Raw genomic sequence first — 17293 nt, forward strand, 5'->3', positions numbered from 1 at the left:
ACCCAGCTGTACACATCTATATAAATGTTCTTTTTTTTGCATTATCCTTCATCATGTTCCATCACAAGTGATTAGATATAGTTCCCTGTGCTATACAGCAGGATCTCCAAATGCAATAGTTTGTGTGTCTTTTAATTCCAGTATTTTTTTTCACAGCACTAGGGTTGAGTTTACATTTCTGAGAGCAGAATAATGCTATATGTACTTTTTAGTTTCTGATGGGCCTACAAAAATGCCCCAGAGTGTATATAATCAGTAGATACCTGACTGCAAAACTTGTCTGACTTGACTCTTACTTATGCAACATTAATTTGGAGAAATATATTGTTTTAAAAATATAACTATGTGTAAAGATCCTCAATTTGGCAAGTCTAGTGCAAATTGAAAGTGAATGGTGGTTGTAGTACAGCTCACTCAGAGATGGCCCTAAAAGACCATGATGAGGGGATGGGCTCCCAAAGGCAGAGCTTGAACGTCGTGCTAGCCAGCAGTCACCATGTGGGAGAGGAGAGGAAAAGGCAGGAAAAAGAAAGCAGATTTCTCTGGAAGTCTGGTGTTTTAGTTATTTCCAGAGTTAAGATGGTTTCTAAAAGGAATCAAATGGTTCAAGGAACTGGTAATAGGATGGAGTAGTGTCTACCTCTAGGACTTCAGTTTCAATCTACCCAAATAAAAAAGCAGGTTGGATTGAACCTGGTAATGGATCACTAAACTTCTCACCTCCATTCTACAGAGCAACTTCTCCTTAGGCTGCATAGCTTGTTGGCAATTACCCTGAATACTATTGCAGTAGACTGTGTGAAGTAAATCAATGGCCATGATCCCATGAGACATTGTCACATTTTCAAAGGCACTCTTCCAAAGCAAGATCATAGCAAAAATTGCAAAGCAGTAAATGGACCATGGATGGAGATGTACTGAACACCAGAGTGTTGCTTACTGAGAAATGCAAAGGTGGTTTCACCATTGCGGCAGGTGCTCAGCTGAACATTTATCTAACACCCCTATATGGAGAAAGACATAGCAAGTAAAAATGCTTCTTCTGCCCTCGTGATGCTTGGTATATGACTGGAGGAAAGAATTGTTATGTTTAAAAAAAAATTGAAATGAATCAATGAAAACAATTGATTTTATTGTTCAATAGATACTAGAGAGGTTGTAGGATAACTGGAAGATAGACCCAGTTAATCAAAGGTGGCTCTGGGTGGGCAAGCATGTGGAATTGTATTTGGGTCTACCATCTATGTTCACTGGCTTGGAGGCCTGGCAAAGGGAAGTCTCTTCTCCATGTAGGAAAGGGCACCTCATTCAGTGTTGGTCTGATCCAGGCTAGGAGATCTATTCTGCCTTTGGGTTACTACTGGATCAGTGATCCCTGATGATCCATCAGTTTATTCCCTAGAGCTCATATTGACTCTAGATCATCTTGATATTTAATTTGCTCTGAGCTCATAATTTATTGAGTTAGATCTGTGATAGATTCACATTACTGAGACACCTTCTTGGAAGTGAATTCCCAAGCATTCCATTGACTGTTCAGGGACTGTTCAAGGGCAGGATTAGAGCTTAACTATGGATGCTTTTTGATGGACATGGAGGGGCCTAGATTCTCCTCAGCCATCATTACTTAAAAAGCAAAGAAAGTTGGGACTAACAGATGGAAACCACTGTATACAGAATGAATAAACAACAAGGTCCTGCTGTATAGCACAGGGAACTATATTCAATATCCTGTAATAAACCATAATGGAAAAGAATATGATAAAGTATATGAATATACACATACATATGTATACATATATATGCATATGTATTGTATAACTGAATCACCTTGCTGTACACCAGAAACTAATATAATATTGTAAATCAACTACATTTCAGTTTTAAAAAAAGCAAAGGAGAGAACCAGAAAAACTAGCTTTGGGGTATGTATAAGACTTAATCTAAAGTCTTATTCAAACATACATACACATGCACACACTTACATGGGCATGTATACACAAACAAGTCTGTTTTCCTGGCAATGTGTTCCTTAAACTTTTAGATGAAATCATTGAGCATCTTTATATCAGTGGATAAAATTGTAACACACCCATAAAGGAGAGAGAGAATAAGGAATGTTTGTGCCCTTTAAATGTCATAATATAAATACTTCTTCATATCATGCATAGATTTATTATAAACTCCATGGATGATTTGTGTCTGTAAAGCTGTGGCAAGCTCCCAAATGGCTCTCAGAGCATGCCAGATGATAGAGGAGTAAGGACTTCCTAGTTTCTCAGGGGTATTTCCCCCATTTGGCCAAAACTCGCTTTACAATTTGGTAGCAATGTTAAATTCAAGTAAATTAAAATAAGAAGATGTGTTCTCTAATTATTCTATCAAAAGACCATGTAGCTTTGAAATAATTCTCAATGCCGTAACATTGGATGCTTTTCCAAGAGCAGGAGTCAGCTCCCTGTGATATGTTTTCAACTCTCCCATTTGGGTGACTTTTACTAATCTCACCTGGGGCCCAGGGAACATGCTCTTCTTCTCATACTTCTGCTGGGATAGCCAGATTAACCTCCCCTACAGGGGCTTTGACACCAGCATGGAGGCCAGAAGGCCTGCCTTCTTATGTGCTGCAGCTGTTTAAATTTTCCTTTTTTTTTTTTTTTTTCCCCTGTCCCTCTTGCTTTTATTATGGTGGGAGGGGGGTAGGTCAGAATCGACCTTCAGAATTAGAAATGCTGATAAAATCCAAAAGAGACTGTTACAGTGATGATAGTTGACAAAGAGGAGGACCATGAAATATCACCTGGATGAAATACCTAGCCGCAACACTATCTCCAGGACACACACACCCCACCGTCCCTGTGTGCAGACAGGCACTGCTGATATATTAGAGTCTGCTGGTCATTTTGTTTACAATAACTAGGAAAGGAAAAATGAGCCCCTATTTCAGTATATTCGTCCCGAGATGATGACACAGTAGATTCTCCTTGCAGGTAAACCAAGAGTGCTCAGTTAATCACCATTTATCACTCAAGGGACTCAAGTGTCTTGCAGATGCATGGGAGCCCTGGAGACTGAGATATTCATTGGGTTGCAATGCTATTTTCTTCTCTCATTCCATCTAATGTAATAAACTCGAGTTCTGGCATCAGCGTGATGTGTGCTGGCTTTTAGAGTCCCGAGTCCTTTAACATGTACATGATTCACTCCACAAAACTAGATAAATTTTCAGAAAGAAAATGTCATATCATTATAATTTTAATAACTTCACAACTTCGCTCCATCTCCTCCATTACCAGACTATTCCTAGCTACCATCAGCTTTTGCCAGAAGCCTCTAATTTATTTCTCTGTATTTGCAGCTGCCCATCTTCAAACAGTGTTATACTGAATTGATTTTCATATCTAAACTACACCTAATGGATCTGAGATAGATTAGTTCATGCCTAAATCGGCTGAATTTTTAAATATTTTGTCTTATCTTGTTAGGCAGTAGTTGAATGAGCTGGTACAAGCTCCCCATTTGACCCTCCCACTCATATTTGACCATGTGAACATAAACTATTGGTCAAAAACTAAAGGAAAAAAATAATCATGGCGAGCCTTAAATTGTGCAATTCCATACCAGTGGTCAACAAACTTTTCCTGTAAAAGGCCAGAGAGTCAATATTCTAGGCTTGGAGGCCACATGATCTCTATTGCAACTGCTCAACTCTGCCCTTGTAGTACAAAGGCAGCCAAAGACAATAGATCAAGGAATGAGCACAGCTGTATCCCAATAAAACTTTAGTGACATAAACAGGCAACAGCCAGATTTAGCCCAGAGTTTGCTGATCTCTGCTTCAGGCCTTTCCACATCCTACAACTTTCACATACCCATTCTCCAGAGGCATCAAAAAAATGCAGATCTCTACATCACATTTTCTGATAATCCCCAAGTACTAAATCTCTCAATTCTGAAATGTGTATTCTAAATAGTTTTTTTTTTTTTTCCCGTTGTTTTTTTGTTTTTGTTTTTCAGCTGGAAAGAGTATAGAGTTTAGCCTGGGAATTCATCTATGAAATGACTGAGAGTGCCTTACTTATTAAACCAAGAATTCTTGATTGAGGTTTATTATTCAGATGGGTCCATTCTCCTTGAAGCGTGATGTTAACTCAGTCTGGTTACTATTTACTCACATAGGTAAATAGTAAAGCCCTTTGGAGAATTGCTCAACGTTTCCTGACCACCACAGAATAATAGGTCTTGAGAGGTTACTGGGTGTTTACTGGTCTCTCTTCCATATGGGAGCTGCTGATCATCCTTGGGCTGGAATATCTAGTTCTAGTTCTGGGGGAGGCAGTTTCTCCTTTGAAGCCCACTCAGAACTGATTATACCTCTTAATGGAAACTGACTGGAATGACCTCATCTGTAGTGAAAGGTCAAGGGACTAAATTGGATTTGGGATTATCAGCTCATGTCATTGGAGTGACACACGGGCAAGCTTTCCTAGGGATAGGAGCATTGAGTGATAAGAGGGGTTACCAAGAGCAGGCAGGGAAAATAACATAGGATGTGTATTCTAGACCTGCCATTGTCTGGCTGTGTGAGCCTGCATTGCCAAGTTTAATCTGTAAAAAGGATGTTTGCATAGAACATAAAGTAGGAGCAAGTCAGATTATCTGCACATGCTCATTGCTCACCCTGTGCTCTGAGGGCCAGACCACAATTTTAGATCAAATACGTAAAAGGTCACAAGTGTGTACACACAGGCAGGCCCTCCTGGGCACGTGTGTATTGTGTGGGTGATATGTGTTTGTGTTATGTGTGTGCCTACGTACCTCATGGAAGGAATATTGTGAGAAATCAGATAGACTATATGTATAAATGTTTGTAGAGTGGCTTCTATCATGCAACACACGCTTCATGGATATTTGCTGTGTGATTGAAGTTTAGTACTCCCTACTGCAGAGTTTCCAATAGAGACTCTATTCATACTGCAGGCCGAGGTATTTCTTTATTGGGTACTGTTGGATATTGAGCAACATTTCTGACCTGTACCCCCTTTACCATTAGCACCCCGCCCCCAGTTGTGACAACTAAAAATGTCTGCAGACATTGCCAAACATCTCTGGGCAGAAAATCAGCCCCAGTGGAAACCACTGCCCTGGTGGAACTAAGACATTCATATAAGGAAGTGGTTCCCAGACTTTAGAAATTATCTCTACAGCTCCGATTCGACCCCTAGCCTGGGAACCTCCATATGCCGCGAGAGTGGCCCAAAGAAATAGCAAAAAGACCAAAAAAAAAAAAAAAAAAGGGAGTTTCCGTTGTGGCGCAGTGGTTAACGAATCCGACTAGGAACCATGAGGTTGCGGGTTCGGTCCCTGCCCTTGCTCAGTGGGTTAAGGATCCGGCGTTGCCGTGAGCTGTGGTGTAGGTTGCAGACGCGGCTCAGATCCTGTGTTGCTGTGGCTCTGGCGTAGGCCGGCGGCTACAGCTCCGATTCGACCCCTAGCCTGGGAACCTCCATATGCCGCGGGAGCGGCCCAAGAAATAGCAAAAAGACCAAAAAAAAAAAAAAAAAAAGGAAGAAAGTATCTGAATTGCCTAGAGAGCTTGTGAAAATGCAGATTGCTGGGCCCTGCTCCAGGGTTTCTGGGTCAGAGTCTGGTTTTAGATCCAAGAATTTGTATTTCTAAGGTATTCCCAAGAAACGCTGATGCTTCTGGTCCTAGAACCACACTTTGTAAGGGTATAGTTTAGATGTAAGATATTCTGGAAGAATTCTTAGTGATTTGGATTGTGTTTCCTAATTTTGAGGGTTATAATGTCACTGTGAACACGGGGCTTAAGTCTCTTTATTAAGGCCATTGGGTGGATCCTCACAGCTGTGGTAGAGACTTGGGGGACAAGCAAGGCATTTATGGGAGATGTTCAGTCTGTACTGGGTTTCAGGCGGCACTGCCCTGCCAGCTGTCACCTGAATCCTGCCAGGAGATGGGCTCCAGGCCTTGGCACAACACTGAAGCTCCTCCAGTAATGAACTTTAATTTTTTGCTTTGTAGTCAGACTTCACTACCAAACGAGGCAGTGTGACATTGGGGTCTGTGGATAAGGAACGAATGTTCAGAGTAGATTTGAAGGACATGATGACTCAGAATGCCCGTGTGTGACCTGACCGTGACTGTTAGAGCCCTTGCATCTTATTTACTTGCACCAGCTGTCTTGTCCTTCCTTGAATTCCCCACCCCTTTCAGGTCAGAGTTCCTGTTGTCCTAAGCTGTCGTCCATACTCGCTCACTCTCTCTTTTTTCTTTGCTGGGAGTTAGAGATGGAGCTGTCTGGAGCTATTTATCAGTCTTATCTCTCTCAGCCCTCTGTTAGGATTTCAGCCTGTGGATCTAATCCGCTTTAATTGATTGACCTCACGCAACCAGACATCAGCAAAACAACGGGAGAAGCACAGCTACAGTTGGAGGGAAAGGTGGATGCGATTTTGCTGGGTGGGTGCAAAGGTCATGGAGACCCATACAGATTTAGGAAAATAAAATTTATTTCCAAGCCATTGAACATGAATTTTTTAGGGACAATCTGTACCGATGCCGGAGTTGGTGATCTTGAATGGGAGACAGTCATTTCAGATACACAGAGGAGTATCATGCTGAGTGTGTGCAAAAGGCTGACTCACCCATCACCCGTCATGCTGTTTCTCACTCATTTATCCTCGCTATCATCGTCAGTATTATCACCGTCTTCATCCCCACCATTAATATTAGGTTTTTATTATCCTTTGCGGCGCACTTCAGACTTTGCCAAGATTTTAGTCATTTTTCTCAAGTACAGTTTAACACAGGCATTGTTATTGTCATTGTCTTTGTGTTGCCATTCTCATTTCTCACACAGATAGTTGAGACCTGTTCCAGATCACCTGGGCAACAAGATACAGAACCTTGACTGGGCTCAGGTCTTCTGCTTCAAAATCGTAAAGGCCTCTGGGACCCAGAGCAGTAGACATTCTCTTTGCCCCTTCCTGCCACACAGCCACACATAAACTTCTCAAGGAAAGGAGGCTGGGTCACTGTCATGGGATCACAGTGAAAGTCCCAACCCTCTCCCAGCCACACAGCCTAGAGCCTTGTTAGTTTCAGTGATTCCCCATAGGTTTATTCTCTATCTTAGGCTTCTTGAGGGAGAGAGCGTGTCTCGAAGCCCTTGTGGCACATGGCTTTGCCCGCCACAAGTGCACATTCACTGTTATCTAACAATTGTCCTGGCTCTAGAACAATAGCATTGAAAGAATGGACTGATGATCTTCACTGAACGGTGCTTAATAGACACAAGAAGAACCTATATGTGATCTGCTAAATGACCTTTATTTTATTTATTTTTATTTTTTGTCTTTTCTAGGGCCGCACCAGTGACACATGGAGGTTCCCAGGCCAGGGGTCTAATCAGACCTGTACCCACCAGCCTACACCAAAGCCACAGCAACGTGGGATCCAAGCCGCATCTGCGACCTACACCACAGCTCACGGCAATGCCAGATCCTTAACCCACTGAGTGAGGCCAGGGATCGAACTCACAACCTCATGGTTCTTAGTCAGATTCGTTAACCACTGAGCCACGACAGGAATTCCTATCCTAGTGAACTTAAATAAAAAAATCCCCCTCAGTCTAAATAAGCTGATGAATCAAGTAAATTGTATCTCATCTTTTTGGATTTTACAGATTGCATATATAAAACACAATGAGATTATGTTTTGCCTAAGTGTCATTGCAAAAAATATCCTCAGTATAGATGACCATTAATTCTCTGCTTTATCCTATACTGTTCAAATCCTAGGTGGCCTCTCAGGTATTAGCACAGTTTTTTCCTATCACAACCAGACATTGTAATTCACCATTCATTCACTTACCCATTAATTTAATAAGCATTTACTGAGCACCTGATAGGATCCCTACATTAGAAATAAGCATGAGTAGGTTAAGCAGGTTATGCAGATGTGAAGTACAGAATATGTAATGTATATACCATCTTGTATAACTAACTCAGTTGCAATGTATAATGCATATGATGGAAACATAAGGTGGGAAATCCATGGGTTTTAGTCAGACAGACTAGTCTTCTAATCTTAAATATGCCTCTTTTGAGTTGTGTGAATTCCTAGTTCTCTGAATCTTCATCTTTTTAACCTATAAAATTTGGAGGGTAATTGTGGAAATTGGAAAGTAATTCTATTAAAAATGTGTGCCAAGCATTCACTCTGTCATCTAGATAGATCTGGTTTATGATGCAGTAACAAACAGCTTCCAATACTTGGTGGTATAAAGCAGCCAGGTTCTGTTTCTCACATGTTCCATGCCTGTTGCAATTTGGCTTGTTGGCATCTTCACTCAATGACCCAGACTGCCAAAGAGGCCACCACCAGGAATTTGCTGGGTACAATGGTTCAGAGCAAATGGGAGAACTCCGGCAGGTCTCATGCCATCAATTAAATGAAAGCCTCGAAGAGTTCATTTCGTGGTTCAGTGGTTAATGAGCTTGACTATGATCCATGAGGATGCAGGTTCGATTCCTGGCCTTGCTCAGTGGGTTGAGGATCTGGTGTTGCTGTGAGCAGTGGTGTATGTTGCAGACATAGCTTGGGTGTTATTGTGGCTGTGGTGTAGGCCAGCAACTGTAGCTCCGATTTGACCTCTAGCCTAGAAGCTTCCATATGCCATGGGTGTGGCCCTAAAAAGGAAAAAAAAGAAAAGAAAGGAAGGGGCTCAGGAGCAACGCCCAAATCATTGATCATGCTGGTCCATTGGCCCTCTATATCACTGGTGGACCCCAAAGCAGAAGTTCTCTTTTACTGTGATCCTGTAATGGAAGAGAACTATAAAAATAAGATAAACTGTGCCCCTGATCGCTCTATTTCCTATAACCCAGACTTTGAAATGGGTGTGGCAGACCTGAGAGTGTTTGGCACCAAGAGGGATCATGTACATATTGTTCTCGTCTGATTGCCTAGCACTGAATTCTCAAGTTCTGTGGGAAGCCAGAAGTTGATACTGAGAACAGCTTTCTTTGCATATTGCCCTGGCCTACTTTTGAGAGCTTCAGCTCTGTTTCTATCAGCTGCATTTTTCTAAAATCATAGATGGTGTATCCTGCTTTTCCCTGGGGCCCTCTGGAGCGAATGAAGAGATCACCTTCAGGGAGATCTTTATTCCTGAGTTTTTTGCTTGCCCCTGTGCATTTCTGCTCCTGATGACCCTGGTGTTGGTAGCATCTCTTAGGTCACATACAGAGCAGTAACTGTAATTTGGCTGATGGAGGATCAGAAAGCTGGAGCCCAACCAATTTGAAGAACCAGGTGGGCTCATAAACAGTCATTATTGATGAAGAATGACTTACTGGCTATTTAAACAGATATTTTCTGTACCTTTTTTTTTTTTTTTTCCTGAATGCACTTGAGGATTCTTTCATAATGTCTTCTGATTTACCACTTGTCTTTGTTTTTAATATCGAGGAAGAACATAGATTGAAGTGATTGCCTTGGTAGCAACTTTAGTGGTGAAGGGTGTGGAGTTATTAAAATTTATCGTCATGCTGTTTTTACAGCTACACTTTGGAGAGGCTTATAAAAAGGCACCAAGGAATGTGGAGAGAACAACGACCAAATTGTGGCAGGAAATCAACCATGTAAATGTTGTTTTTTAGTGTTCTATTTACTCAAATTTACATGTATTTTTTACAATATTTCTCAATGACAGTGTTGCCAAGCAAACCAGTCCTTAGGTTGTACCATTCCTTTCAACCACACTAATTAGGGGGGGAGGGGTAGAACGTGAAAAGGGGACTGACATTGATTGAGGACCTGAGGGTCCTCACACAATGAGAGCTGTGTGCCAGGTGCTTCACACTTCTGTGTCCTCCTAAGATCTTCACCGCAATTTGCCTTCTTTCCTCCATGCATCCCTTTACTGAAGAAACCTGCCCAAGGTCATACAGCTTTGAGAGTCAGAGGCATTGTTTGAACCAGGATTTGCTAAAACCCATATTTATATCAAGTCATTTAACTTTTCCAGTGTTTTAAATGACCAAGTGATTGAATAGTTCCTTCTGATCTCGCATCCCTTATATGTGTGGGATAGTTTATTATTTATAAAGTCCTGGCATATTAATCATATCATTTCAGCCTTCTAACAGCCCTCCAAAGTATGGAGAGCTGGTATCCTGGCCCCATCATATATTATGAAGGAGTATGTTCAGAAAAGTTAAGTAACTTGCTCAAGGTTAGTCACAGCTAACTCCAAAGCCAATACTTTTTAATCCCTCACATCTTCTCGGACACCTGAGCCAGCAGAGTTTATTTTCATGGCAGCTGAGCGTGATGAATTCAAGCCTGGGCAACTGTATGGGTATTGGCCACAAGGCTCATAAATGAACTGAAACAAAGCAGTTAGCCACAGATTATAATGCCACTGTGGTCCCATGACAAATGGCAAGTAGGTTGCAGTAATGAAATCTTATTACTGCAAGTGAAGAGACCACATCTGAGGTCTAGCACAGCCACATTTACCACTGTGGGAAGTACAGTGAAACATCTGGGCAAGGGTCTCCACTGACACTGGCAACGTGCTAGCAGGATTAAGATGATCTCTCCGAAATGTGATTGCAATGGTAAATGTGTGGCGCCTAAGATAAGGACCGAATATTTATTCTGGAAGAGATTAAATCGTTTCTTTTCCTGAATCTATTATGGATCTTACAGAAAAGCTTCCCAAGAATATATCTCACTGATCAGCCTACTCAGTGAGCTAGGACTGTACTTTGCCACTGCTGCTGCTGAAAAGCGGCAGAAGATGGTGTAAAGGTCTCCTCTTTCCCCTCAACACTGTTCTCAGCCATGATTAATTAGTGACTCAGGTGAATTGAATCACCAGCAGCCCTTTCCATGCATTCAGGATTTATACAGTGGTTTCTCACTGAAGAACAGCGGTGCAATAAATAGCCTGAGTTTGTGGGGTAGGCAGAGGAGTAACGGTGTCCGCAGTCATGGTTTCTTAACTCCTCTGGTCCTTCCATTCTGCTGAAATGGTTATAATCAGGTTATCAGAGCCTTGCTTATATAGGCATGAAGGTGACTAGGTACCAACACACACACACACACACACACACACACGCACACATCCCTTTACGAGTGAACAGGTGAATGGCAACTCTTTAAGAGAAAGCAGAAAAGCCATATTGTTATTTCTGAAATCCCAGAGCACTAAAGAAAAAGAATAAAGTGGATATCATATTATGAATTATGGGCATGAAAGATACAAAAGAACCCATCATCAGTTCCACTTTTCCATGCCTTGTGTTTTAATAGTAAGTGCTTTGTTTAGTGCTAGAGATGCAGAGACAGGGGGAAAAAAAAACAAAGCTGAGAACACAGTGTCACAATAAATAGGGATTTAAGAAAGCCTTTTTCCAAGAAACTTGAGAAAATGGGTGTGTTTAGTCACCATTTGGGGAAGATGTGAATTACTTTTGCTAGAGAAGAGACTGTGGGAATCACAGACATCATTTTATACTGTGTGCTGTGCTCTCAGGGCACAAGGGAAGCAGTGGTACCCACCCTGTACCAGCATACCTGAATGCTGACAGCAGCCTCTGTTGAGCCGCCTCAGTTCCTCCTTTTAAAGATTAAGATGCCTGGGCACGTATTCTTTCTTTTATTGGGCACAAGATATGTTTACACGCTAAAAAGAAAATTGGCAAAATGAGGAAAGCGTCTCTTTTGGAAAAATAAGTCAAGTATAGCAAACTAAATGGAAACCAATGCCTAAAGCCTCACCAGAAGTCTTAATTTATTTACTGCAAGCAGAGTGAGTACTTAATAAATACTGTATTTATGTAGTGAATGAAGGAGGGAAGGAATGAACCAAATTACTTAATTTGAGATTCAGTGAAATCTTTCCTACATCTTGGTTTATGTGGACACTGGGCTTCTTTCCCCATATCCTTTCTTCCTTTCCTCATCCTCTTCTTTCTCCTTCTCCTTGAATATAAAGAAATAGAGGATAGCAGAGACTATGTGAACAAATGTGACCCCGTCTTGTAGAACATCAGAATCACAACTACATTTTATTAGTGTTGAAAGTCCAACTGACTGCTCAGCTAATAAGCCAGACAACAGAGAAATGGAGAAAGATGTCTCTCTTCTCACCTTGCCCATTCCCCCTGACACATGCATGCTGATATCTGTCAGAGAGGTTGCAAGAGATTAATTCTCTCTGATCAATGAGGTTACTTTCATTTTATTCTCATTCTGAATACTAATTCCAATGCTTAGTCATAACCAGTTATTGGAGGAGAAGAGTTTCAATAGCACTGTTATTTAGATTTCAGTGTTTCTGTGCGCTTCCCAGGAGGTGAATGATGTCACCACCACCACCATCACCATAGTATCACCTTCATGGCCACAGGGTTACTCTTCTGGAATTCATTGTGTTCTCCCCCCTAGAAGTCCATTTGGAGCCACAGAGGTTCTTTATGCTGTGTAACAACATAAAGCTACAGCACTGAGTATTACCTCCCCTTTGGATTCACCTTATGAATAGGGCTACAAGAGGGGGAAGAGTGGCAGCGTCTGACTCAGAAAACCACAGCTCAGTTTCACTCGTGTCCACTGAAGGTACATTTCCTAACTGCTTTACACCTACGGAAAGTATCACCTAGAGTAAATCCCAGTGCTGGCATCGGTGATATTAGCCCCTAACCATTCTGTACACCTCCCCTGGGCCTTGATTGCCCTCAAATGTGCAGATATCCTCCTGTTTCCTCTTTAATCCTAAATCTGAATTGCAAAATAACTTACAGTTCAGTGTCTTATTAGCCTCTTCTAGAAAACAGGCCTAATTCAGAAGTGAACCTTGCTATGTCACCACTCACTTGTTAGGTAGTTCTGTGGTTCCACCTTTTGATATCTGTTGAGGGCAATCAAATGATGTAACCTGTGCCATGTAGCCTCTGAGAGCAATTTGGGTGGGTTTTATGTTCAGCATGAAAGCCTGTGGAGAAATGTAGGATCCTGTTATGAACGTCAAGCTCACAGCTCTCTCTGGGTACCTACAGATTCATTGTCAGCTGGAGGATCAACTCGAAAGGGAGAAAACCTTGTATTTGGTGATAACTCTACCCTTTGTGTTTCTTTATTATAGGAACAGGGCAAGATTGGTGTGGTCTTCAACATTGGCACCGTTGACATCTCCATCAAAGAGGAGAGAACCCCTGTAAATGATGGCAAATACCACGTGGTGCGTTTCACCAGGAATGGCGGCAATGCCACACTTCAGGTGGACAACTGGCCAGTGAATGAGCATTATCCCACAGGTACATGTTTTACTCTCAATGACCATGTTCACTTTTGTTCTCCCCTTCTGACATCTAACTCATGATTTCCTCATGACTGTCACCAAGTCACTAAAACATTGAATATTAAGCACACTTTCATGTTTGAGGGATATTTCTTTAGGACTTGGTCCAGTATAGGGAGCTTCTGGAGACTTACTAACTGCACTGAACACTTTTCTGTCAATCTGACTTATAACACCTGACTGGCTCATACCAAATACAGTGATTCTCGATTTTCCAGGGCACTGCAAATGAAGAGCAGCAAAGGGAAGGGGCACCATCTTTAAAATAAGCCATGCCCATCATCACAGAATAGTCCATTTCAGATCTAAACTTTGTGGTGTCATTTAGTCAGGTGTGGCTGAACATGCAAATGGCCAGCGATGGCAGAAAGACTGGGAAAGGACGTTGAGATGATGAACATCAAGTCAGAGTAACTCTGAGGGAAAAACTAAGGGTGGAATTTCATTTGGTTGGCTGACTTTGTCAGTTTCTCCCCTCTCTCTGACACTAGTCTGCCTTGGTTTTCAGCAATGGGTCCTGGTTGGCATTTTAATAGCAGGTGTGCTTGTGTGGGAGGAAGAGGGGTTAATCATCTGTTTAAATTTTATAGTCAAGGAGCATTCGCCAAGAAACTCCCAGAGCCAGATGGCCAAATCAAGGGCAACAGGAGGAAAGGTTGCCTTCTTTCAAAAAGATCATTCAAATAATCCCTTAGCTTTCCCTCTCATCTCCCACTTCTCCCGGGAAAGAGCCCTGAACCCAGATCATAAAAGTGCCAGGAATGGAAGGGAAAATACTTTGGTTAAAGGCCTTTGCTCCCTGCAAGATGTAAAATAGCTCAGAATACTGAACTTTTCACTAAGGTGGGCATGATGCTACATGTCTTAACCATCCCCAACACTCCAAACTGTCCATCATTTTCTCACTGTTATCTTCTCAAGTCCTTTCTAGTGAGATGGGCACAGAGGTGAGGAAGTGGAAGCACATTCCCAGAAGTTTGAGTTGTTTAGCTAATAGTCATCACATGTTAGAGAAACAGATAAATTGTTGAATGATTTGAAGGCTGTGATTATTTTTTCCTGCCTAAGTCAGCATTACTCTTCTCGAAAAGCCCCATAGAAGTGATTGTGTTACTGAGTGTTTCCTCTACTTGCCGGAATCTTCCTGTATCTTGTTTAAAGATTAAGGGAGCATTCACAAAAAGTAGACAAGACCTCCCAAGTACTAAAGCAAGAAGCATCCCCCGACTCATTTATCTTCCATCAGTCTCCATAAATACCCAGCTCAGACTTCACTGGGAGTCTCCTGTCAGACTCTTAGCACTTCTTAGATTAAGGCACAAAAATGACCTTATGCATTTATCTTTGAGCCTTTGAAAAGAGCCAGAAGTGTTAGCAGCTACTGTGAATGTTCATCATTCTCCAAATTCACTAGATACTAATAGACTTTTTTTTTTTTAAATTCTTCTTGCTTAAACTCTAGCAGATGGGGAGGGGGAGGAATCAAAATAATCTGAGATCTTAAAAGCTGTTCACTTGTTCATAGGAAAAATCAGTCCCTCTCCGTGCATATTATCACTGGCCCTGCTACTGCTGCTGTAGGGTTTTCTGTGTTTCTATTAGAAATTTCAAAGATTCTAAATTGATATTAACCACCTGCCCTGAGTCAATATAGAATCTACGAGTTTGCTACCAGCAATGAGAAGGCTCTTTAATGGTCATTTTAAAGTCACATATATGTAAGAAAACTAGTGACCCTTGCTGTGTGCCTATCTCTGTACTTTAGTTTCAAATTATGTGTCTCTTCCTGTGTTTTCAAAACAGAATAAACCTTCCTTTAATGGCATTGCTTCCCACTGAAAACTATTATTACCAGTAACTGTTGGTAACTGTTATTTAGCAATACTATGTATTATTATAGGACATGATACAGTATAGCAGTTATAAGTATGGGCTTTGGAGTCAACTGGCTAGTGTTGGGATCTTGGTGCCATTAGCTGTAATTCCAAGGCATGTTAGACTAAGACCTTGTAATGCCTTAAGTACTAAAATATTTGGTGCATGTCCCTACATATAATTCAGAATACAACAGCTATAAAATAAGTGTAAGAATTTCCAACAGTTCTGACTTTTCTTTGCTGATGATCACTGTACTGCTTTCAAAATGTATCAGATTTTTTTTCTCCCCACATTCTCATTTTTTATTCTCGTTGCTTTCTTGATTCTCCAAGTGCTTATTCTTCCTATTTGGTGACCCAGTTTGAAACCTTAGGCAAGATATTGAAGCTCTAGGATCTCTGTTTCCTAGTCTGTAAAATGGGATGATGATTATACTTTCCAGGATTGAAGTGAATATTGAGTGGAATGCTTGCAAAATACTGAATGTGATACTGGGTCAATTAAGTCAATATTCAGTGAATGTTAGCTATGAGGATTATACTCATACAGACTGCTTCATCTTGACTATTAAACAGCTGTAAATTAGGTAGGGTAGATATTTTTATTCTCCATTCCAAATTTAAAGTGAGACTCAGGGAGATATTGTGTCTTTGCTAAGGTCATGAGAGAATAGTAAATGAGAGACAGAACTAGGACCAGCTTCTCCTCTTCTCAGCTGAGCACAATCTTCAGTATTGCTCCCAGAGCAAATTGAAAGATATTTTGAAAAATGCATAGATTAAAAAAGAGTATCTTACTTGTGTCATCCTAGAGTTATTCCTTTTCTTAAAGTGTCATATTACAAAGGTCAGTACCAATAACCATACAAAGGTGGTTATTGTGAGATGTGGAGTTGAAAAGCCTCTTTTAAAACAAAAGTTCTTTTGAATATGCTAAGAGACTAGTTTCTAATGAGTTCAAGCTGCCCTCCTGAAAACAACGGCCATGTGCTTCCATGAAGCAATGAAAAGAATATTGAGTATTTAAAGGAGCTATTGCCTTACATCATTGCCTAGATTAAAAAACATCAATGGGAAGTCCAATGTTCTAGTGAGATTAAGACTTCCTAAGGGTGTCTTGCTTTTTCAGCTTTGGTTACCTTATTTTCTTGCCTACCTGCTTCCCTGTGCTACTGAAAGCATCCATTTAACTAAATTTAAAGCATCATTAGAGCAACCTGGCAATGTTTAATTTCTTTTAAACCATAAGATCAAAATACTCCCTTACTAGGCATCAAAGAACAAAGCCACCTGGCCAGGCAATCTTGACCCAGTTTCTGCAAAAGTGATGTATCATTTTTCCAAGCCATTCTGTTATACTGATAGTGATGAGTCTGGAAACCACCAAGAGGAGGTCAGTGTGCTACTTGTCTACAGCTAATGTTGAAACAGTTAAGGAAATACAGAATTGCTTCCACAGAATATTCACTTACCTCATCTCATTCTGAGGGCATGCTCTCAGGAAACTGTTCCTGCTCACCGGGTCCCTGTGCACCGGGATGAATGGGTCAAATCCAGAATCTTCTTATGGACATTTATAGAATTTTATGTGGCTCTACTGAAACATCCTACTGTGAAACTACTTAGAAGCCAGCTGGGCCCAGGGCAGGTAGCACTGGCTTTTTGTGAATCAGGAAGGATCCGAAATGAAAATAGTTCTGTAGCCATCAGAATCTTATATCACTTAATTCTAGGAGATAGAACTCAAAAGCAACTTCTTTCTTTGAACCTGAAAATAGAAAGGCTAAGGAACAGGAGAGGGAAATAAAAGAAGAATCAGCCTGGAGTTATCATCCAGGCACTGACAAATGTTCCTTATAAAGCCTCTAATTGGTGTCTTGACACAATGCAGTGGTGAGGACAAGTGAGGGGAGGTGAAAGGTGAGTTGAGCATGAGGAAATAATTTTAGCCTCAGCTCTAGATCCCCTGGGAGGCTGAGCTGACTGGGATTGTTAAAGATCCTCTCTCCGATGTGAATAG

General features: G+C 41.2%; 1 protein-coding gene across 6 annotated transcripts in view; it reads left to right on the forward strand.

Moving 5' to 3' along the window:
* Positions 1 to 17293, forward strand: part of NRXN3 (neurexin 3) — a 1579386-nt gene that overhangs the window by 1352297 nt on the left and 209796 nt on the right. For all 6 annotated transcript variants that reach the window (XM_047796606.1, XM_047796611.1, XM_047796607.1 and 3 more), the window contains one exon: positions 13181 to 13352. In XM_047796606.1, the coding sequence (XP_047652562.1) occupies positions 13181 to 13352 (172 nt within the window). The remainder of the gene's footprint in view (positions 1 to 13180; positions 13353 to 17293) is intronic.

This window comes from Phacochoerus africanus, chromosome 9, assembly GCF_016906955.1.
Source record: "Phacochoerus africanus isolate WHEZ1 chromosome 9, ROS_Pafr_v1, whole genome shotgun sequence".
NCBI classification, from domain to species: domain Eukaryota; kingdom Metazoa; phylum Chordata; class Mammalia; order Artiodactyla; family Suidae; genus Phacochoerus; species Phacochoerus africanus.